This window comes from Struthio camelus, chromosome 28, assembly GCF_040807025.1.
Source record: "Struthio camelus isolate bStrCam1 chromosome 28, bStrCam1.hap1, whole genome shotgun sequence".
Lineage (NCBI taxonomy): Eukaryota > Metazoa > Chordata > Aves > Struthioniformes > Struthionidae > Struthio > Struthio camelus.
In genome coordinates this window covers 1,132,210-1,155,481 of record NC_090969.1, presented here as the reverse complement: position 1 = coordinate 1,155,481, position 23,272 = coordinate 1,132,210, and the positions used below count along the sequence as shown (strand labels likewise).

The window sequence follows — 23,272 nt, the reverse complement described above, 5'->3', positions numbered from 1 at the left end:
AACGCCCCCAGAAAGATGAAAGAGGAACTCGCTCAGAAGATTTCGTCGAAATACTTTTTTTGGGTTTTTTATTATTATTTTTTTCCTGCTGGCGGATGAACCCGGGCGCGACGCTGCCCTTTCCCGGAACGTCTTGTGCGCTTTGCACGCGTTCCCGTAACGTTGCGAAAGGGTAAGAGGCGGCGGGCGGCGCGAGGGAGCCCACGGGCGGCAGACCGCTTCTCCCGCACGCCGGCGCGCACACGCGCGCGTCCGCCCTGCACGCACGCTAGCGCGCCTCGCGTGCGCAGCCGTGCCCATGCACGCGCACGTGCGAGCACTTTGCATGCACGCGCATGCAGGCCCCTGCACCCCCCCTCCGCCGCGCTGCAGCCCTCGCACGCGTATTCGCACGCTGCACGTGCGGGCAGCCCTGTGTACGCACGCACACCCTGCGGACACTCACACATGCTCTCACTCCCCCTGCATGTTTGCACGCACACACACTGAAGCATGCACGTCCTGCACACATACACTCACGCACGCACGCTTGCACCCCGCATGCATGCACACACACATACATGCACGTGTACATGCACACTCACACGCTCGCACGCTGCATGCACGCACACATACACAGAAGCACGCACACCCTGCACACACACACAGCCCGCGTGCACATGCGTGTGCACACCCCCACACATGCACAACCACACACATGCACATACATACATGCATATGCACACGTGCACACCCCCACACAGGTATACTCACCCACACATGCGCAGCCACACACGTTTGCACACACACAAGCACACGCATGTGTGTGCACACCACCACACACATGCACACACACACACACACACATGCACGTGCATGCGTGTGTGCACACCCACACATGCACCCACACACGCGTGCACACACATGCACGTGCATGTGTGTACACCCCCACACATGCACCCCCACACATGCATGCACACACACATGCACCCCCACACATACACACACATGCACACCCATATGCATGCGTGTGCCTCCCTACACAGGCACACACGCACCCCCACACATGCACACACACACATATGCACACCCACCCATATGCATGCGTGTGCCCCCCTATACATGCACACACACATGCACCCCCCACACATGCACCCCCACACACATGCGCACATGCACACATATGCACACACATTCGCACACATGCACACACACATGCACGCACACATGCACACACGCACACATGCGCACGCACATGCACATGCGCACACACACATATGCACATGCACATATGCACACGCCCATGCACATGCGCACATATGCACACACACATGTACATACACACACATGCACACATGTGCGCACACACATGCGCACATATGCACACACACGTCCATACACACACATGCGCACATATGCACACACACGCGCACATATGCACACACACATGTACATACACACACATGCACACATGTGCGCACACACATGCGCACATATGCACACACACGTCCATACACACACATGCGCACATATGCACACACACATGCGCACATATGCACACACACATGTACATACACACACATGCACACATATGCACACACACATGCACACATATGCACACACACATGTACATACACACACATGCACACATATGCACACACACATGTACATACACACACACACACACACATGCGCGTACACATGTGCACACACACACACGCACACACGCACACGCACACTCACACGCACACTCACACGCGTGTGCACCCCCCACCCACGCGCGCGCTCCCCCCCTCCTCCCCGGCGCCGGCGGCTCCGTGTCGGCCAACACGCGCGGCGCGGCCCTGCCCTTTAAGGCGCGCGGCGCCTCCCCTTTAAGGCGCGGCGGCTGGCGCTGGCGTCCCCGCGGCTGGCGGCGGCCGCTCGGCAGCGAGGCCGCGGCGCTCGCCATGGCCGCCCCGGCGCCGCCCCGCGCCCGCCGCCCGCCGCCGCCGCTCCCGCTCCTCCTCGCCCCGCCGCTGCCGCTGCTGCTGCTGCTGCTGGCGGCCGGGGCGCCCCGCGGGGCCCGCGGTGAGTGCGGCCGCCCGGCTCCGCTCGGCCCGCGCCGGGCGCAACATGGCGGCGCGGCGCCCCGCCCCCGCCCGGGCCGGAGGGGGGGAGGGGGGGCGCCGGGGGGGGGCACCAGGGGGACCGGGGGGGGGCCGTGAGGGGACCGGGGGGGGGCCAAGGGGTCGTGAGGGCACCGGGGGGGGGAAGGGGAGAATCGAGGAGGGACCGGGGGGGGCCGTGAGGGGACCGGGGGCACCAGGGGGGTCGTGAGGGGACGGGGGGGGAAGGGGAGAATCGAGGAGGGACCGGGGGGGCCGTGAGGGGACCGGGGGCACCAGGGGGGTCGTGAGGGGACGGGGGGGGAAGGGGAGAATCGAGGAGGGACCGGGGGGGCCGTGAGGGGACCGGGGGCACTGGGGGGGGCCAAGGGGTGCTGTGAGGGGATGGGGGGGAAGGGGAAAATCGAGGAGGGACCGGGGGGGCCGTGAGGGGACGGGGGGCACTGGGGGGGGCACCAGGGGGGTCGTGAGGGGACGGGGGGGGAAGGGGAGACCCGAGGGGGCACCGGGGGGGCCGTGAGGGGACCGGGGGCACTGGGGGGGGCACCAGGGGGGTCGTGAGGGGACGGGGGGGGGAAGGGGAGACCCGAGGGGGCTCCGGGGGGGCCGTGAGGGGACGGGGGGGGAAAGGGAGACCCGAGGGGGCACCGGGGGGGCCATGTGGGGGCCGAAGGGGCACCGGGGGGGGTGCGGGGAGGCCGAGGAGGCACCGGGGGGGCCATGAGGGAGGTAGGGGGTGAGGAGAGAATTGGGGGGGCCGTGAGGAGACCGGGGGGGGGAACTAGGATGGCCAGGAGGGGACTGGAGGGGCCGTGAGGGGACTGGGGGGGGGACCGGGGGGGCCGGGAGGGAAGTGCCAGGGGGGCTGGGAGGGGCCGGGGGGGCCATGAGGGCACTGAGGAGGGGGAGAACCGGGGGGGGGGGGGCTGTGAGGGGCCCTGGGGGAGTCGATGAAGAGAGCTGGGAATGGATGAGGGAAGCTGGGGGGGTCTCAGTGGGGCCCTGGGGAAGGGGGATTGGGGCCTGGCGGGTCCCCCTGAGGCTGGGGCAGGGGGGAGGCCTGGGGGGGCTCTCGGGGGTCAGGAAAGGAGGTTTGGGGGGGGGTCAGGCTGGAGGGTGCTTGGGGTTTTGTGAGGGGGGAGAGAGAGCAGGGGGGGTCCCTGGGGGAAACAGGGGGGAGGGTCTCCTAGGAGCATCCAGTGGGTTAGCAGCCCCCCCCAGGTGTACGGTGGGGGGCTGAGCCCCATGAGGTGCTGCGCCCTGGCCCCCTGCGTGGGGGGAGCCTGTGCCGAGGCAGGTATGGCTGGGGGGGGGTTGGAGGAGACCCCCGCTTTTGGGGGCTGCCGTGGGGGATCCCGCCGGCGGCCAAGGCCACGCGGGCAGGAGCGAGCTGGAAAGGGGGCCGGAGGTTTGGGGCCCCCCCCCACACTAACGCAGCGGGGAGCGCTGTCCCGAGCGGCCCGGAAGGGTATTTCGTGTTTCATCAGCGCGCTTGCCCGGCTCGTTTTGCGCCGGGGAGAGAACCGGGCGTCTCTTAGCGTGTTTCCAGGAGGTACAAAGGAAGCTCAAAATCGTGGGCTTTTCCCAGCGTGGAAGAGAACTGGGGAAACCGCGTTTGTCCGGGGGCGGTTGTTTCGGGCGGACGCCTCGCGCCCCTTGAGCGAGCGGGGGGTTCGGGGAGGCGCGTGGAGGTGGGTCCCCGTCCCCGGCTGGACCGGCCGGAGGTGCCTGGGGGTAGGAAGTTCCACCAGGCTGCGACTGCGTCTGGGGCAAACGGCCGCAATCCCTGCGGCCTCTTGGTTTTTAAGGGCAGGCTCCTGACCCGGCAGGACGGACAGAGGGGTGGGGGGCTGCCTTAGCCTCTGGCCCCCCGCCCGCCCCGCGCTGGAGGTTGCAACGCACCTGCGTGCTAATGCACGTTGACCTTGCAATCTGGGTGGTGGTGGGTTTGGGGTTTTTTTTGTGTGTGTTGTTTTTTTTTCCCCCTTTCCCACCCCCCCCCTCACTTCCCCTTTCTAAAACCCTGTGCCTCTGTATTGTAGCAACTGTAAATATTTGTTTGGAGGGAGGTGAGGGAAAGCTCTGTTTCGGTTGTTTGCTCTGTGGCATTTGTAGCAATCAATCTTTTTTTTTCTTTTTTTTTTTTTTTTAAACCTCGGGGTGCAACTGCTGCAGCTTCTTAGGGATGGGGGAAGAGCAAAGTATTTTACCGCTTTCTCCATTTTAAAGATATCAGCCCTTTTATGCAGAGGTGGAGTAGGAGAGGGGACGACGCTGTCTCGGATGCATCCCTGACTCCCTGTTGGCAGGGGGCAGAGGATGGATTTCATCGCAGTGGCCCGTCCAGGGCTTCGCTGCAAAATTGATATCTTTGTGACTATCGGGTAGCGATAGTTGCTTGTGTAACGTAGGTACCTGTTCCAACAGGAACTGAGCAGAAACCTTCTCCTCCGCCCCAATCCTCTCCCAGCTCGCGTTATGTATTAGCAACTGACTGTTAGAATGTAATAACTTTGCGTATGCAGATCTGGACTTGTTAGCTACATAAAACAGCTTTAAAGCCCACGAGGGCAGTAGACCAGGGTGTATTTGGGAGTTCTGTTGCATCGGCTGTTCCTACCAATGCGCTTCATGGGAGAATGGCTGTGCTCGCCTTAGGTACGTGCTTCAGCTTTTCCCTGATAAATTGCAAAGCAGGACCAAACGAGACTCATGGCAGGTCTAGTCTTAGACTCTCACTTTGTGCTTTATATATAAAGCTGGTGTTTATAAATAACAGCAATAAACAGGAAAGGGACAATTACCTGCACCTATCGCCTGGAAACAGAGCTGACTATCTGTGCCTTTGATATTGTGCTTTGTATAGCTGGCTATTGTTTCCGTTAAGTATGTGTTGTAGGCTGCTTCTGTTCGGGGTGTCCGGTACAAGGTGTCGGCTTCGCCTGGTTTCAGGGGCGCTGAGGAAGCTGTCGGAGGTCCTGGCATTGGTGGAGATGGTTCTTTCTGGGTAGCACCAGAGGGAGATATGCAGGAGGGAGTGGAGTGGGAAGAGCAAATAGCAGGGTATATAGGCGCTAACCCTGTGAATTGTTTGCTGCTTAAGCAGCCATGATGTAAACTCGGTGCGCCTGGTTAGCGAGGAGGGCTGCCCTTCAGAAGCTTGCTGTTGGGCCCCGTGTGTCTTCTACAAGAGATCCTAACAGCTTCTTATTTCAGTGTAGGTCGTAAGAACATCCTAATTCCTGCAGTGCTTTGGAGCTGTAAACCTCTGTGTGCATCGGTAAATAAAAACTCGAAAACACCCCCCGACACACTCCTTCCTTTTAAAAAAAAATAAGAATAATTAATTAATGTCTCTGCAATGATCTTTACCGTGTGGTAGTAGGTAGGCTTTGTTTGCTTGCTTGAAGTAACGCAGGAGAATACTGTAGGGAACGATCTTGGGCCAGCAAATTTTCTTATTAACACTACTTAAAATATGTATAACACTACTTAAAATATGTATTTGCTCAGTTAAATCAGACGCATCCTGAATGGTCTATAATTTATATTTTATAACTTTCCAAGAAAGACTTTTCTAACTGGAAATTAAAAACACTGTCCAACAAGAATTCTTGAACTCCTTCAACTCCTTGGCCAGACAGCTCAGGATTTTTTTTTTCTTACTCTTTTTTTTTTTTCCTCCCTCCCCCTGGGTACGCAGTTTCATTGCCAGTCGTAGATGCACCGGAAATCACTGTTGCGAAAGGAGTGAAATAAAACGTCAATTCTCTTAACAGCAAACAAAGTTCACTGGGTGTCGACCAATGGAAATATGTTCTCTTCCACATATCCAGAGAGCAGTTATCTGACTAGAGCAAGAAAGAATTGCTCTGTTTGCTCATCTCGAGGGAGAAAGCTGTGATGGCAGTACAAGGATGAAGCATTCGCCAGTACTGAACTTTTAAAGTCAGATCATCGTGTGTGAGTAGTTGTACAGGAGTGGGAGCATTCTCTTGTCTTCATTATTTAAACCACTGGTTTTCCAGCCCTCCCTTTTTTTTTTTTTTTTGGTTGTGGACTCATAATTTTTTCCAGTGGAAGAGCACACTTCACTGCAAATTGAAGCCCCTTGATGAAGGCTTGCTTTTCTAACAGTTGCTGCTTTTGGTGGGCCTCTTAGAAATAACCTGTGGACTTCTAGGTACTGCACGTTAAACAGAAGTTGTTTAGGTTAGTGGTTTAGTCTCCTAAAAAGACATGTGCCAGTTGTCTGAGAATGGTTGAGCATCTGTTTTAAGCCTTGAAAACCATCCATAATTGATCCATATATCTGCCTTGCTATGCTCTTGGTTTGTAGGACTTTCCTCCCCAGTACTGGTATGGCATGGGTGTCTCCTAAACTGGTTACCTAACAAGTTAAAACGTAAAATGGGTGTCAAACTAGAGCCTGGAGAGGGAGTTCAGAGCCACATCCCTATTTTCTGAGTTGAAGAGCAACAATAGCAGAAATGTCAAGCCTTCTTTTAATTAACCTATTAAGGATGAGACTTCTGTCAATTCACTTCTTTAAAATTCATTTAGAAGCTCTTCTTTTGTGTCAGTTAGGTAGATGCAGGGAAAGCTCTTCACTTTAAAGCAGAGATCACATTCTTACTGCTTTATTGTTTTTGGTTTTTGTTTTTTTCTTCTCTCTCTCTCTCTCTCTCCTCCATTCAGTGTGTTTTCTAGTCAGTTGTGGTGTGTTAATGTCAGGCCCCCTCTGTGCCCAGGGGACCGCAGCCAGCTTGAAAAGGTTGGGATCCTCTTGTTTCTAGCTTTAAATATCCTGGTATAACTTTCAGTTTCTGGGTGACTTATGCAAAAGTGCTTTTTATAGCATTTTGCAGTTAATTTTAACTCTTATGTTTTATTTAGCGGCAGTGGGTCAGTAGACTTTTGGAAGTGCTGCAAGGGTAGTTGCGATCTGAAAGTAGATGGAGAATTTGATAAGGCAGCAAGATGTAGGAAAGGTATTTGAGATGGTGGTGCTGTCCCTACAAGAAGAGCAAATTTGTGCATGTTCCTTCAGCTGCTTTTCTAATGGTGCGGGGGCAGTCTGAATGTCCAGAAATGGCCTAGCGCTTGGTCCTGGAGGCCGCGAGCATAGATGAGATGACTCTGAGGCTTGGAGTGCTGCTGTGCAAGAAGGGCACTTTTGGACTGAAGCGTATCCTGGTGTATGGATATGGGAATCCCAGTGGTTCCGGGACACAGCCTTGACCCCAGGCAGCAGAAGAATCGGGATGAAGACAGAGATTCACTTTCCATTATATTCCGCTCTATTCAAAGATAGCTTTGAGTGTCTGTAGTCCTGCCTTTTGAAAAGGAACCCCTGACTGTTTTTTCAGAAGTGCTGTTCTTGGGGTCTGGTCGTGCGGTTGAATGCGTAGCATGAAGGGCTTATTGGAATAGTCCTCTGCTCCCTTGCCACAGGAGAATGGATTTTATTCCATTTATTTATCTAGGGCAAAGCACTTAGTGATAATGGTTATTCTTTCTTTATTTCAGCACAGCATATAGTGAAACACTGAAAGGTATTTGTTTCTTCCAAGCATGTTTACACATGTCCCTCCTCATTATAGCATCTAAAGAAACAGCAGAGGTACAAACCCAATTGCTTTCCATTTCTCTTGTTAACGTTATGCTGCAGCAGCATTAAAACATTGCTACCAGATTGGCTCTCATTAAGTTAGGTGCTGTACAGAGACGTAATAAATTGTAGCTCCTGTTCCAGACTCTTATAAAGGCTCTAAAGTCAGGGGAATTGTTTTCTTCCAGGCTTGATTCAAAGCGCTGAAAAAGAACAGCAGTTTGTTTATCTGGTAAACATGTGGGTGATTATTGGCAATTTTACCAATGATAGTCTTCAGGTTAATTATCTTAATACATCCCAATCAGGTAGCATTTTACCCTGAAAAGACGTTATCTTGCCTAGCAGATCTTCAGGAGTTTCTGGAAAATACATTCCAAAAGGCAATTAACACCAATACATAAAATTTTGATAGGAAACTTTCTCCTGCCTAGCTGCGTAGACCTCTTGACACATGCATTTGCGTGCAAGAATAAATATGTGCAAAATGAGCTCAAATATTTGCTGCAAAAAACCTCTCTATTCTTTGAGTGTCAAAGCTTAATATTTCAGTCTCACTGGAGTCTAGAGCTCTAATCCAAGAACCCCACCTGTTTGTGTGGATTCAGTTAATAAGTATGTTACCTTTAATGTGGGAATTTCTTAATAGAGGGCCTTATCTTATTTTCTTCTCTGCTGTAATTAGTAAGAACAGAATATTAATACCTCCATACCCCTGAGCTCCTGTTGAGTCCAAATGGACTGCGGGAATACATAAGGCGGGGATGTGATTGCTGCTCTGGATCTCGAGGTGAGCAGTAGCACCTCTGCGGGATCGGGATGGTCACTCAGTCCCACTACCCAAGCCTTGGGTTGTTTTAATGGAGGAAGAGTCCGTCTGCAGAGCTGATCGACTGCTCTAGTTTTTAGGAAGCGCGGTGAGGACCTGAACTGGACTTGCTCACTTGCTCCTGCAATCAGTGTCATGACTGCCTGTCTTCTGTCTTGGATTAAACTGCAGTGATGGCTTGCTTCGGTATAAATACAAATCTGATCTATCTCTTGAGTAAGAACAAAGCTTTCCTTCTGAGGAGCTGCAGCTCAATGTTAGACTTGTTTAAACAGCTTCTTTAAAGGGTTGGGTTTGTCTTTGAGCAGAATGTCAAAAAGAGCGTGGGGAGCAGATAGAACAGACTCCAGGGCCAGCTTCCACGGCACCTTTCATGCAAACTCGTCCCCAGGCGTTTTCACAAGAGTGGAACTAACCACCCCAATTGTGTGAACGGCTCTTTTGTTTTCTTTTGTCCAACCTATTTTCTTCAGCCGAGTCAGTTTCTTTTATTAAGTAGATTATATATTTTGGTCAATAAGAGCTTTTCTTCCTGAATTAAAAAGAATGCTGTTGGTGTGAAAAATTCTTTTATTCAGTCCTGTCTCCTTTTGATTTGCCCAAGCATTCCCAGCTGTTCCCAGAAGCGCTCTCTGGGAGATGCCCCGAGGTGGGGTTCGATGTACCTGGTGGGTTTTTTTTTTTTTTGAACGCCATCCACGATGAAAGAACAGTCGCTTTTTCTTGGCTTCTGATGTTAGTGATGGGAGAAGAGTTTTCCCTTCTGGTTGATCAGACTCGAAATGCTAGATCTGCACGAGTTGCCTTGTAATCGTCCTCTTTGCCGGAAGCTCTTCAGTTCCTGGTTCCCTGCGAGCCCTGTGCAGATGGGCCTTTCCTCTGCGGGAGCAGCAGACGCCTGCACGCGTGGGGCCTTTCTCGCCGCGTGTCTGGTAGCCGTCAGTAGGCGACGTTTGCGGAGGAATATGGTTCTTGCTCTGGCAAGTTTGCCGATTTGCTTTGGTACTTTATCACCTCTAGGAAAAAGTATGCTGAACCTTTTCGTAATTAAGATGAAGAGGAGTAGTCCCCTGGCTGAGTGAGGGACGTTAGAACTGGAGTTCAGGGTCCATCCAGAGGTCCGACAGTAGTCGCCCCAAAACTGGGACTGCCTACCTGCGACCCAGAGATAATGAACTGGAGTCTCTAGAAGGGCGCTTGAGGGTCTCTAATGAAAGGTGTAGCAAAGGTATGCATGCGTGCTGTTCTGAAGTCTTAATTTTCGTTGCCTACACTGCTCCCCTTACCACCTTAGGGGCAAGGAGAGGTGCAAAGCTGAGAATCACTGTTTTAAATGCACTTTTTTTTTCCCCCCCTTAAACTCAAAAGAAGAACATGTCAGCTGAGTAAAACAGCCAATAATAGCACGAGGTGAAATGAGGCCGCGCTGTGGGGCATATCCCTCCGTAGAGGGAAACTTCTGCTTTCTACGCAGAACAGATGAGGATCTCTTTACCGTAGGTCCCCATGCACTGGATTCTAGCATCATACCTTGCAGCTAAGCGCATTTTTCACACTGTGAATGAAGCTAAGTGGATACAACCAATGCATCTGCTTTCATGCTTGAAAGGATGCCTGCTTTCAGCCCAGATATGGAAGTCAGAAGTTTACAAAACCACGTTTATTAGAGCATTGAAGTGTTTTGTTTACTTCTGAGCTTCTGCAAGTGCAGCTACCATAGCCTAATTTTTGGACTTGAGAAGCTAGAAATGAAACGAATAAAAACAGAGTTCAGTTTTACTGTGTCTAAATCAAGTTTAAAAGAGCATACATGGTGAAAGGTGTGTGGTTTAAATGTGTTTAATTCATACTTTGAGGTTTTTGATAAAGTCCTACTAAAGGAGATGCTTCAAAATAATATTTCCTTTTAACTGTACTTGAAGGTTGGAATGTGCCCTGGCTGCTCTTTCCTTTCTGGTGTTTTCATAACAGCTCTGTTATAACAAACCTTTGTTCCCCCAAGTGTGCGTATCTTTCAGAAGAATTGCCCTTTCTATGCTCTACTGACCATTGGAAAATATGCGGTACATTCTGATCCGTTTAAGTTGAACGTTAGCAACTCTTTTCTTTAATCTTAAAACTTCCCTTTAAAAGCCATGTTATCTAAAGGTATGACCCTCTCAACCTTTCTCAACAGAGTTCAGTCTTGGGGTCTTCCCTGTCCTTTTCCTATCCCAAGGATAGAAATAGTAGATTTATCCTAGAAATAGTCTGTGGATTTCAGCCTGTGCCAAGCATGTAGTAATAAGCTATGTTTGCTTGCGATGCTTTCTGAAGAAGTCTCATTTGACAGCTTGTACAGCTTGACATCTGTTGGTTGAAAACCCACCTGCGTCTGATACCGTAGCGCACCTTGGGGCTGTTAGGCAGCCACAACAGTTAGGAAATGAAGAGCACAGTGTCCAGAGAGAGCTAAGTGAGTGGTAATGTAATTAACCTAACTGATTTACCTAGGACACTGGAGATAAGGGATAATGGGTGTCTTCCTCTCAGGCGTACCCTGAGGTTGACCAGGACCTGCTTGTTTTCCATTAAGTTGGCAGTAACGTGCCCCCAGCCATCCAGCTCTCCTCTGCGCTTTGGACCGTGTGCCGACCCGGGATTGGGGAAAAAGAGGTTCTTCCAGTGCCTTGAATATTCTTGAATGCTGATGCGTGTTAAATCTGCTGGTTGCCAGAGATGGCCTGACCAAAGGCTCTGCTTTTCCATTGCCCCACGGGAAGGCGACCAACACGCATGTCTTGACAGCGACTGTGACTTCCCTCGTACGTGTCTTCAGACAGAGAGAGCATAAGCAGACTTAGGGGATTTAGCTATTGGCCGGGGGAGAGTTAACAGTGGTGTTTGTATCTCTTTAAACATTTCTTCAAACTCTCTACCTGAAAGACCATTTCTGCAGCGGGTGAGTACATGTTTCTGAATCCCTCCGGGGAGACTGAAAGATCTGATGAAAGCTGAAGAAAATACTGCATGCTGCTAAACAAGCCCCACCCTTCTTCTTGACATTGTTGCATGGCCCTTTGTTCCCAGGGATGGCCGATGCCTGGGGATTTGCTTGCAGTTTTTTTTCAGGCAGCTTGAGAAAAGCACAATGACAGCTGGAAGGCTGGAAAATGTGGGAATCTGTCTTGGAGCTTCTCCTGCTTCTCCTTCAGTCTTAACCCAAATAGTCTTCATGGAGAGCAGGCAAAAAGCCAGGAATGTATTTGACCCAAGGTAGTGTCTCGAATCAGGATAGCAGTTACTAAAGAAGTGGCTGATCTAGTTGGGTGAAGCACGCTTGGCTTGTACAGTCAGTTTGGATTGGTTTTGTTTTGGCATCTGCCCGCCGCTTGTTGCCTCACGCGAGTTGAGGTGGTGGACCCCAACTAACCCATGATGGACGGCTGTCTTTGGCATAGTTGAAAAATCCTGGATGGGGGAGTTTGGGTGCAATTAAGTATATCAGTTGCTGTAATTTCCTCCTCCCCCCCCCCCCCCCAACTGACTTGAATTCTGACCCTGGCTTGAATTGGGAACGGATCTTGGTAAGACTTAGCTAAATTTGCAGAGATGACTCTGGTCATCTCAGTTAGTAGGTGCAACAAGGACAGGAGAAAGGACTGTCTAGATAATCGCCTTTCTAGAAAGGCTCTTTGGCGTCTGGGTTGTATGCTGTGCTTCAACTGGCTTCCGTGAATTCTCGCTTCCTCCGAAATACTTGCTGAATATTACTTGTCCTGCTATTAAAGTTGGTTCTTCTTGACCCCGAAAATGACCTTTCCCATCTGAAGTGAGAATTTCAAAGGACAAAGTTTTCTTGTTTGAGCGTTTAATCTCCAGTAGGTTTTAAGGTCGTCTTGTTTTGATTTCTGCAGCTTTGACATGTTTGTGCTCCAACTGCAACCAAGCAAATTCCACATGTGAAACGGATGGGGCATGCATGGTCTCTGTCTTTAACCTGGATGGTGTTGAACATCATGTTCGGACCTGCATTCCTGAGGCGAAGTTGGTTCCTGCTGGGAAACCCTTCTATTGTTTGAGTTCAGAAGACCTACGTAATACTCACTGCTGCTACTCTGATTTTTGCAACAAAATTGATTTGATGGTTCCTAGTGGTGAGTATAGAGCTAAATAAAGCTTTCATCTGTTTGACGTGGGGAGGAGAGAAGTTGCCTGTTTGGGATTGAGAAGGAGGACTTCTTGGTCCTGACTTCACTCCTTTCCTTAGGTTGCTGCGTGAACTGGAGCGCTCTGTTTGTTTCCTCGTTTTGTAAAGCAGAAATAGTAACTAAACGCTGCAGATAAAACGTGAAGCTGCTTGAACTCCCCTGTGGTAGACAAAATGTCACCAAATGATGTGGTTACACTTTAGGGCAGAAGCTTCCAAAATGTGGGGTTTTGCTTTGGTTCTTTTTGTTTGGTTTCACCTGCCCTCAGTAGCTCCGTACTAAAGAGGCTCCTCTCATCTCATCAGCCCCACTGCTGATATCCTCGCAGATTCCTGAAAGCAGCTGTCGGTACGTTCATCTGCAGTTGATACGAGCTTCTGCAGCACGACGCTGTGTGCCCGCAGCGGCCCGAGAACAGTGTGTGTTCTCTGGGCGCAGCTCGGATCCCTTTTGTGGCGCTGAGCTGTGCTGTCGCCTGCCTTTTATCTGATAGAATTGCTTTCCTTCCTTTAGGACTGAACAGATCTTTTCAGCGATGAGCCGCGAGTATGGGAGCATTGCAGCAGCCTCTTCAGAATAAAGCGTGGGGGGGTGGAGGGGTGCCTGAACTCTAAATGTGTGAAGAGGAAGCAGCCCTGCCTTTGAGTGAGGGTGTGGGAAAACTCGGCTTCCCTCTGATTCTTGAGGCAGAAGTCATGTAGTACTTCCTCATACCTCTTCCCTCTCCATTTTTAGGCTGTTATTTAGTGGATCTTAGACCCGTTTTCCTTGGGGGCAGTAGGGGGATCTTACCTGTTCTCAAAAAGACAAATAATTGTCTTCAGTTACCGTTCTTCACTGCTTGTTACAGGGCAAAACCTTCCTTTAAAAAGAGGGAGAACTGATTCCTTGAAGCTGGCTTATTGCTGGCTTGTTCGTCCACTTGGAGTTCAAGTGGAAAGTAAAATTCAGGCTGTTCTAGCAAAGTCAGCCCAGTTATCCTGGTGTAAATAGCTGGTGCTGTAATCCCTAATCTGACAGTTGAAGCACCATCTCCTTTTGGGGTTTTTAACTGTAGTTTGCCTGCATGATTAGTTGATCAGTCCCATGTTAACACTGTTATTTGACGTGCCTTCTACTGTCCTGGAACAGCAAGCTGGAAGAGTCTTGGTTCTGAGAGGGTAAATAAAACACAAGAAGGTCCTTAAAAACCACTTGTGAAGGAGTCGTGCATTTCTGAAAGTGTATTTTTTCTTTTTCTTTTCTCTTCCCCCCCCCCCCCCAGGACACCTGAAAGATAACGAACCCCAGTCGAGCTGGGGTCCTGTGGAGCTAGTGGCGGTGATTGCTGGACCTGTCTTCCTTGTGTTTGTTGTCATGATCATAGTAGTCTTTGTTTTTCATCACCATCAACGAGTCTATCACAATCGGCAGCGGTTGGACATGGAAGATCCCTCTTGTGAAATGTGCCTGTCGAAGGATAAGACCTTGCAAGATTTAGTCTATGATCTCTCCACCTCTGGCTCTGGCTCAGGTATTAAGAGAGGACTGGAAATAACAAATGATGACCTGTGACCGTAATGGAGTAGTCTGTTCTGGGCTCCTCGCTGTGACCGTTTCTATGCGCTGATGGAGGCCGTTGCCCAGTCGGCCTGTTCAGTCCGGGTAGTGTGGAGGGTGTATTTTAAATCCAGTCATGCAGTAGACCCTATAGCCATGACTCAGAAGTCAGTGTTTAGGTATTTGTAGTGCTTAGACTACAGAAGAGCAATGGTTTGACCCTTCCCTAACTGCTGGTGTGTAAATACAGTTTTGTGTAGCTGTCCTACTTGTGCGCAAGAGAGAGATGCAGCTTTGTGAGCTTATTTCAAATTTGGTCCCGGAACTGGATTTGGGTTAGAAACAGACTTCAACCGCTAACCTGCAGGTTGTTGGCTTTCAAAGGATGTCGCCTGCATCAAAGCTAGGAGGAAAATGGGAGAGTTTGTCAGCAGTTGAAAATTTTATAGTGTGCAAATATTGCATTTGCAGAGCCTATTTCACCTCAACGAGTCCTTGGATCTTCAGTTTTTAAGTGCTGTGGAAGTGAATGCTGTGCATCGTTACTTACAAGAAGTCATCCTTGGGGTGGATACGGAATTTGTTGTTTTATCCATGGCTTTGAACTACAAAAGCAGCTAGTTGAAAAACAAACTCTGTAGCAGATGAAAACTGTGGGGCAGAGAATATAACAACCTGACATTCAACCAGGGAATAAACCTTTAGTGCTGCATCTCCCATATAAAGCGTTATGGGATCTTTTCTGCACAGACTAGCAGCATGCGAGCCCTAAGTCATGGAAGAGGTAGCAACTATGTTAGGACTCCTTTCTTTCAAGAAAAGTTCCAGGGTTTTACTGTCTCTTAGCACAGTCTGTCTTCAGCAAGTTCCACTCCTTGCATATTCAGGCTAAAGTTTCTTTGATCTTCCACAGAGCAGAAGTTCCCCAACTGTTGTATACCTAATCACTAGTGGTTTGCAAGCTACTTCAAAGTGATATGCAGATGCTGCCCAAACAGCCAAATGGCACATCCTACACAGAAGCAGGAGCTACAGCCATTTGCTATTTTGGGTCTCGTTTAGGCTGCTGAATGTTGTCAAATGTAGAACGTTTTAGAGTTGATGACGCTCTACTTCAAACTCTGGATTTTCAGTAGTTTCTTTTGCTGTGACAGGCGTTCAGTTCTTCGATTTCTTGCTCATAGGTTTGCCGCTCTTTGTCCAGCGGACCGTAGCTCGAACTATCGTCCTTCAGGAGATCATTGGTAAAGGCCGCTTTGGGGAAGTGTGGCGCGGCAGGTGGCGTGGAGGCGACGTAGCTGTAAAAATCTTCTCTTCGCGTGAGGAGCGCTCTTGGTTTAGGGAAGCAGAGATATATCAAACTGTTATGCTGCGACACGAGAACATCCTGGGATTTATTGCTGCGGATAACAAAGGTAAAACGTGTCTCAGTCATGAGAGCAGAGATTCTTCACTAATGTGTGGCCTGCTCTTGGGAGCTGCATTTCTTTACTTGGATTTACAGTGAAATGGTGAAAGAAAACTCTCAGCGTGCTTTTCAAATATTAGTTACGTGTTTGAATGTTTCTTTTTGAGACCTGGTAAAACTACTGCTGTTATTGAAAAGTACGATGGTACCTTAGCCATACCTTGCTAAGTCATGTTTTCTTTTAAAGTTCTTTTCCTTATTTGCCTCTGGGTGGCTGTTGACCTGCAGTCTTACCCAGCAGCTTTTCTCTGTTTGTGCCAGAAAGATAGCATGCAAAATACCCAGTGGCTTTCTGTGCTGTCCCTGCCTGAGCTGTACCCATCTGAACTCAGTCTCTTTCTTGCTGCAGATAATGGAACGTGGACCCAGCTGTGGCTTGTCTCTGATTACCACGAGCATGGTTCCCTCTTTGACTACCTTAATCGATACACAGTGACTATTGAGGGGATGATTAAGCTTGCCCTGTCTGCTGCTAGCGGATTGGCCCATCTACACATGGAGATTGTGGGTACTCAGGGTAAGAGCAAAGTTAGAAAAGATGCTGTGAATTCTTGTGGGGAGAGTAAAGCAGAATTAGTGAGGAGGACTAATGTGCTGCACAGAAAACGTTGGCTGTGTCAGCCCAGATTCGTCTGGGCTGGGTCAGTATTGATGAAAAATTGGCCGATTGCTTTGTTGGCTGTCTGTGAAGTGGGTTAATCTTGGTCTAGCTCCCAGGAGTTGCGTCAGCGTTTCTCATCCGACTCCTAAAGCTGGCGCTGCTTGGATGGGACGTTGGTGCAGGCAGCACCAGCATTATAAACGCTTTACATCCCCATCAACGTGTTTGATGCCTGGCATGGTGGAGTCATATGTCCCTCTTGAGGCCTCTGGATGCTACTGCATCAGCAGTACCTTGGAAGCATAAATGGGGACTTTGCATACCACAGGCTGTCAGCACTCGCTCTTTTCTTCAGTGCTAAAGTGTATCCAAAATATGTTGCAAGACTGAGGGTTTAACTAACACCATGAAATCTGTGACTGCTTCTGCACTAATGAGACTAACGGGTTTCACCGTACCTTGACCCCTGCTGCTTTTTATTTTGCTCTATTAGGAAAGCCTGGGATTGCTCATAGAGACTTGAAATCCAAGAACATTTTGGTGAAGAAGAATGGCACGTGTGCCATCGCTGACCTTGGTCTGGCTGTCCGGCACGATTCTGTTACCGATACAATTGATATTGCTCCAAATCAAAGGGTTGGAACCAAACGGTAGGGAGAACTGCGTTCTTGGTCAGGGTTTGAAGGCATCGGCGTGTGACTAGCAAGAGCACTGGTGACATTTTGTCTTGAGCGTTTCCGGTGTCACGCAGAATGTCAGAATCGTGCCTTGAGTTTATGTAGAAGGGGCACAAGTACCATCATCTCAGGGTTTGAGAAAGCCCTTTGGGGGCTTACTGTCAGGAGCTTGATGTACTTCTGGGCGCTTTTGCCTCTTCCCAACTTACTGGTTTTTGAGTTATTTTGTTCACTCTATTAGACCGTTGGGCCCAGTTCTGTTCTGATTAATGCAGGACAGTACCAAGTTTTGTTTGCCAGGAAGAGCTATGTAGGAAAACTTCCATTTGTTGTTTTTGAGGGGATTCTCTGGAAAATAATATGATGTTCCTTTTTTGTTCTGCAGATACATGGCCCCTGAAGTCTTGGATGAAACCATTAACATGAAGCATTTTGATTCATTTAAATGTGCGGATATCTATGCCTTGGGCTTGGTCTACTGGGAGATTGCTCGAAGGTGCAATGCAGGAGGTAATATCCCATCATGTGCCTGTGCTCATGGTGTCTGGGTTTCCCAACCTTGGTCGTCTGTGTCGCTCGCAAGGTTTGAGGGGACCCTGGAACAGAGAGTTAGCAGAGAAGTGACTCCAGACTGATAAGTCTGGCCCATGCGGGGAAGTGGGGGTAAATGCTCTGATTGGTAGCTAATGCTCCTTTGGAGAGACTTTAAGGAAGTGGCGGTGCTGATTTGGTAGGTAACTTTCTTTTCCCCCGGTTTGGTATTGGATCAGTGTCCCGGCCCATGCAGCTGCAGGCAGGTAGACACACAGCACCATCGTAGGTGTGACAGCCCTGCCACCTTCTGTTCAGTCGTGACCCTTCCTCTGTGACGGGAGGTGTTGATTGCAGCACACTGACTTTGCTCCAGTTTGGGCAGCTGCTTTTTATTTCCCTGAATTCTTCACTTGTGTTCTAAACAACTGCAAAGTGTGGACGCGTGTCAGCAGTGAGTCATGCAGTCCAAACCAGTATCGCTCTGCCTTCAGTGAGTGTTCTGGTGGTGATCCATTCTCGAGGAATTGCCTTTCCCTTTTCTGTCTCTTAGGTATCCATGAGGAATATCAGCTTCCATACTATGACCTTGTACCCTCTGATCCTTCTATTGAGGAGATGCGGAAAGTTGTATGTGATCAGAAGTTGAGGCCCAATATCCCAAACTGGTGGCAAAGCTATGAGGTAAGATCTGCTTTGATCTTCACATCCCCTGCTCGGTAAGGCAGGTAAAGAGTGCGTCCTGTGAGCCGACTTCCGGTTTTGGGAAGTGTGCAGGGTTATATCAGCATCCACTTGGGCCAGGCAGCAGCTTTGCGGGCAGACTTGGATTTGGGGGAGAGAATTGCAGGAAGCCCTATTCCCCCACCAGTAGAGAAAGAAACTAGGCGCTCCCAAATAACTGCCACGTGTCCCTTGAAAGGGCGTCCTTCTAAATTGCAGTGGCCTTCTGTCGAGGTACCTGGGAGCTTACCCAAATTCTGCAGGCAGGGCTGGTACCTGTTTACTGAAACAGCTGAAGATGCAAATTATAATGCAAGTCTGCCGGTGCTGTCCCAGATACTGCATTCACCTTTGATCCCTGGATCGGCTCTGTAAACGCTAGCTCAGCTCCAAGAGGAGAGGGCTGACATCTGTCGTTGTGTTTCTTGCCTAGGCGCTGCGGGTGATGGGTAAGATGATGCGAGAGTGCTGGTACGCCAACGGAGCGGCTCGACTCACAGCCCTCCGCATTAAGAAAACCCTCTCACAGCTCAGTGTCCAGGAAGATGTGAAAATCTAGCCCCTGAGCCCCAGCATGAGGAAACTGCACAAAAGCTGCCATGCTAGAGTAGACGTGTGATGGAGGCCTACCTCGTGTTTCTACCCAATCTACTGCTACCAACCAGACAGCGTGACCTACAGGCTGCTAGGTGGGATGAGGAAGCCTATTGAATTGCTCTCTTCCCTACTTGGGTATGAAACAATCAGAAACCTTTTATGACCACCTCCTGACAGCACGAAGACTTGAGAGGGACTCGCCTTGAGGGGTCTCAGCCATGATCGTAACTTTTGTTTCTTTAGTGGAAATCCCTGTAAAGTTCAGTGTGTATGGTGCACCCGTTGGCAGGTGTTTGTGGCCTGGGTGCTAGGTGCTGGGAGTGGGAAGGGAAAGGGAAGGTTTTCTTGCCGTACTCTGAGGATTTTCCAGGGACTGGCACATTAATGCAGGAAAAAGCATTGACAAACAAATGGTGCTCCCTTCTGAGAGGCTGAGCCTGGACAGTTTATCAGCTTCATGAAACCATTTCCCTCCTTTTTCTTAAGCTTGAAGAATCCTAAGACAAAAGAAATCCAACTGGCTGTCAGTGTGCGCAATGGTGTATGCATGCGCGAGATGCGCGTGTCCCCTGTGCCTGTTCATCTCCTTCCGTAGACGTACAGTGTCTGCCTGTAGGGTCGCTCCTCTCTGTTCGTGCTTTCTGTGCATGTGCAAATCTAGAGTGTCCTTTTTTTGAGCTGTGCGTGCTGGTGCCCTCCTTGTTCAGTAGTGAGCATTGTCTAGCTTGGACAGGCTGCTTAAGACCAGATCCTTAGCTCTCCTATGGGTGCCTTGCTGTCCGTGTGCCGGCTGCAGGAGCTTCCCGTCAGGTTGCCTCACTGCCACCCCCTCCCCTTTTTAAAGAAAAACAAAACAAAACAAATGAGGAACCGACTTCACTCCTGGAATCCAGGCTTTTGTCTTGAGCCCCTGGGGTTTATGAAAAGAGAAAAGAGACCTGGGGTGGGTGGGGGGTTGGGGGGAAATGCCACAGAGCGGAGATGCACATCAGTGAGAGCAGGCACCGTGCCTGGCTGGAAGGAGACCAGGCCACGGGGAAATGCAGTGATAATACCACGGGGTATTATTCTTGCAGGAATCTGATTTTGGAGCGACCCACAACTTGAGGCAGACTACTTAGGGTCCGAGCTGCAAGGAGCTGGGTGTCTGCGAGCTGGTTGTGCTCTGTACCTCCTGGGGACACTCAGCACTTCACAGGCTCTGACAGTGGAGTGTGGGCTTGGAAACAAATGTCCATCTTTTTGATATACATATATAAATATCTCATAATCTGGAAGTGGCTGTGTATAACTTGTGGGGTGGGGGGAACTGCATGAATTTTATTTTAGTTAAATAACCAATCAGGGTGAAGTAGAGTTGATTTGACGGTTGTCTACAGCTGGGCTTAGCAAAAATGGAAGTAGCTGAGGACTGAATCTGTAGCGCTGATTGCAACACTGAAGGCATTCTTGGAAGTATCAGTTGTTTGTTGGTTAGGTCAGTATCTATGGTATATAACTGAAGCCATAACTTTTAACTGGAGTGGTTTTGATTATTTTTTTTATTTTATGGGAGGGTCTGGATTTTAACTTTTTTTAATATTGTTAATTCTTTATAAGAGAAGAAAAACAATCTATAATTATTACCTCTCAACCTCTTTGTTTGTAAAGAAATCACTGCAAAAAAGGAAAAAAAACCAAATGCACACAGCTCGATTTACACTGGAACTGTTTCTACTCAAACCTTGAGCCTGCTCTGTAAGGTGAGGTTTAATCTCTGCTCCGGCCATCGGGGTTAAGTTTTTTTTTCTTCTTCTTCTTCTTTTCTTTTCCTCTTTTTAAACACTCTGTTCTTGCTGTCTGTATATCTGTCTGTGTGTCTGCCTTCTCCCAGACCCCCTCTCTTGTCTGTGATTTTTATCTGTGTCAAGTGCGAAGTGTTTTTTGCATCATGTTTGGAGCCATTTTTGCATTCTCCCGTGGATTTTTAACTGTCAGGCAGTGCAAAGCTGTCTTGGGAGGGTCTACAGACTTCAGACTGATTCATGGAGCTGTGTGGAGTATACGCTTTGTGAATGTACAGCTTCCCTTCCCTTTCCGATTTGTTCTGACTTGTTTCTCAGCCAGAGGTTACCATGCATCTCCAGTACCGTATATTCCTTTACCAAACCCTTCTGCATTTAGGAACCTTGGGTGGTGGGCACTTCACAGATACCCAAAAGACTCTTCAGCTGCTGTAACAGGACCCTTGCGATGGCCCTTCCCAAGAGGTTGGGGAGGAAGTCCTAGCGACTGTGAAATAAACTGCCATAGGAAAGCCCATCACGCTGGTAGGTACGTCTGCCGCGTGCTCTTCCGCGAGCGTTACGGATTCTTGTTTCCAAGCGCGAGTCTCCTGTTCCTGTTAACTGTGCAGGCTGCTTCTTGAGGACACTAAAATCAGCTATGTAACTTGCACTGATTCACTCGCCCGCTCCTCCTACTGTAGCCACACATGCACCTGCCTCAATGCTATACCAAACAGCAGACAGCGGAGCAGTATCGGACCGGATGGGGTTGGAAGGGGCGAGGGCAGGACGGCAGAGCGTCCCCTCTAAGGAGGACCGTCAAACAAGCCTTGTTTGTAGAGACAGATGCCATCGCAGTACGGTCAAAACAGAGTAGGATCCGAGATGGGAACGCTAACTATGTAGCATTTATACAGCACTTTTCATGCAAACGTGTGCCAGTGAGGTGCAGCGGTTACTTAGCTGACCGGTAGCAAACATAGGAATCGCTGCCCAGCTCAGAGGTGGCTGCAGCAGCTGTCACAGGATGCAACACTACAGGCAGTTCAGGACGCGACCGATGCCACATCAGTTCAAATCGGGGAGCAGGAGGCTTCAGCTCTTTGGGAGAAGATTGCTGGGGAGAGGCAGAGATACAGACCTTGTGCTTCTCGCCTGTGGCACAGGGCTCATCAGTGGTACGCTGGCTTCAGAACAGATCTCTTGGTACTTATCTGCCCCTTTTATTTGTTTGGTTTTGTACATTTTATTAGAAATGGACTGTAAAATAGCCACTTAGACACTTTACCTCTTCAGTATGCAAATGTAAATACGATGTAATATAGGAAATCTTTTGTTTAATATAAAACAAGGCTGTCAATTTCTGCTGTACATTATTAAAAGTTTGTTTTATTCACGGAAGGTGTCGAAGTCTTTCCTGTTGGCTGCGGGGGATGAGCGCGCCGCGGAGGGGTAGGACCCGAGCAGCGGGCTGGCGCGGGGAGCCCAACCAGGCGTCGCAGGGCAAGACCTGAGCGGCGCTCTGCTTCCTCGGAGCAGGCTTGGCGGAGGGGTCTCCCCTGGCGGGAGTGCAACGCTGGGGGTGACTGAATCCAGGATCTTTAGGTTAGAGCTGGCAGTGCTTTAGTATATCTGAAGCATCTGTTGTTTGTCACCAGAAGGGACCGGAGCCGTTTCGGGTCAGCTCCATCCCTCTGTCTTGACTGGTGACGCTGAGGTAAAGCTCAGACTTCTGTCCCCGGTGGAGGTTATAGTCTTACAAAGCCTAGAGACGTGTTTGGGGAGCTTGTTTGGTCGTGAGCAGGCTGCAACTAAAATAATCTGCCCAGGGCTCTCGCCCAGCAAACCTTCATTGCTTTAAACATTCCCCTTCTCGGTGGGGATGCAGCTTCCGTGGGTCTGCTGTGTCTTCCCGAGACACCTTTGCTCCGGCACAGGCGAGCCCACCATGTGGCAGGGCACAGTTTAAAGCTCGGTGCACAGGGATAAAAAGCTACGCTCAAAAGCGCTCCCTCTCCGGCGACGGTAATTGGAAGCAGGAGGGTGTCCTGCAGGAGGTTCTCCAGAACAACCCCCTCGGGCTGCCAGCTCTGCGCAAACCAGCGCTTTCAAAGGAGGAGGAATTTTAGTCTGAACTGCTGAGCATCCCTACGAAATCCTATTTGCTCGGAGGGTAGCCGGTGCTGCTCCAACTGCCTGGGCTAATTCTCCCTAATTAGAGCCTCCTGTGCGTGAGCGAGCATGTTGTGGAGGGATAAAGGGGAAAATCCGCTGTGCCCGAGCTGGGGCCTGGGCTACCCCGTGGGCTCAGACTAATGGAATTAGCCGGCTGCTGGCGAGGGGCAGCTGCCATCTGCCTTTAGCTGTGTTTGCACTTCCCCACCGCGCTCCCGGGGGCTCAGCGTGCCGCTCAGGGCGAAACCAGACCCCCATGCTGTAAAACGAGGAGACGGGTGAGTGGGGGGGGGGCTTTTTCTTTTTTTTTTTTCTTTTTTTTAAGGCAAAGTTTGCCTCCTTTTCCATGTGGCCACCTGGAAGAGGGGCAGTCGGAGGGGACAGCCGGGGTCTGGGATCTCTTGGGACGGGGCTGAAGTCTTGGGTGCCAGATTTCTGGAACAAGATGGGGCTCTTCTTGCTGTTTTCCTTGATAAAG

General features: G+C 50.1%; 1 protein-coding gene across 5 annotated transcripts; it reads left to right on the top strand.

Annotated features, from left to right (window-relative positions):
- Positions 1-1,961: 1,961 nt before the first annotated feature.
- On the top strand, positions 1,962-22,015 carry ACVR1B (activin A receptor type 1B). 5 transcript variants are annotated; one of them, XM_068921149.1, is made up of 9 exons: positions 1,962-2,049; positions 12,424-12,663; positions 13,982-14,230; positions 15,441-15,671; positions 16,074-16,241; positions 16,819-16,975; positions 17,388-17,512; positions 18,087-18,217; positions 18,690-22,015. In XM_068921149.1, the coding sequence occupies exons 2-9, from the start codon at positions 12,489-12,491 to the stop codon at positions 18,813-18,815; spliced, it is 1,362 nt and encodes a 453-aa protein (XP_068777250.1). In that variant the 5' UTR covers positions 1,962-2,049; positions 12,424-12,488; the 3' UTR covers positions 18,816-22,015. The 5 variants fall into 5 exon arrangements, with proteins under 5 accessions (XP_068777250.1, XP_068777247.1, XP_068777252.1 ...); XM_068921146.1 differs by lacking the exon at positions 1,962-2,049 and adding an exon at positions 3,318-3,384; XM_068921151.1 differs by lacking the exon at positions 1,962-2,049 and adding an exon at positions 3,624-3,639.
- Positions 22,016-23,272: the final 1,257 nt, after the last annotated feature.

Coding starts and splice junctions, on each gene's coding strand:
- ACVR1B (XM_068921146.1), top strand. CDS start 3,333: ATGAGGTGCTGCGCCCTGGCCCCCTGCGTGGGGGGAGCCTGTGCCGAG. Junction 16,976..17,387: donor CAAAGGGTTGGAACCAAACG/GTAGGGAGAACT, acceptor TTTGTTCTGCAG/ATACATGGCCCCTGAAGTCT. Junction 18,218..18,689: donor ACTGGTGGCAAAGCTATGAG/GTAAGATCTGCT, acceptor TTTCTTGCCTAG/GCGCTGCGGGTGATGGGTAA.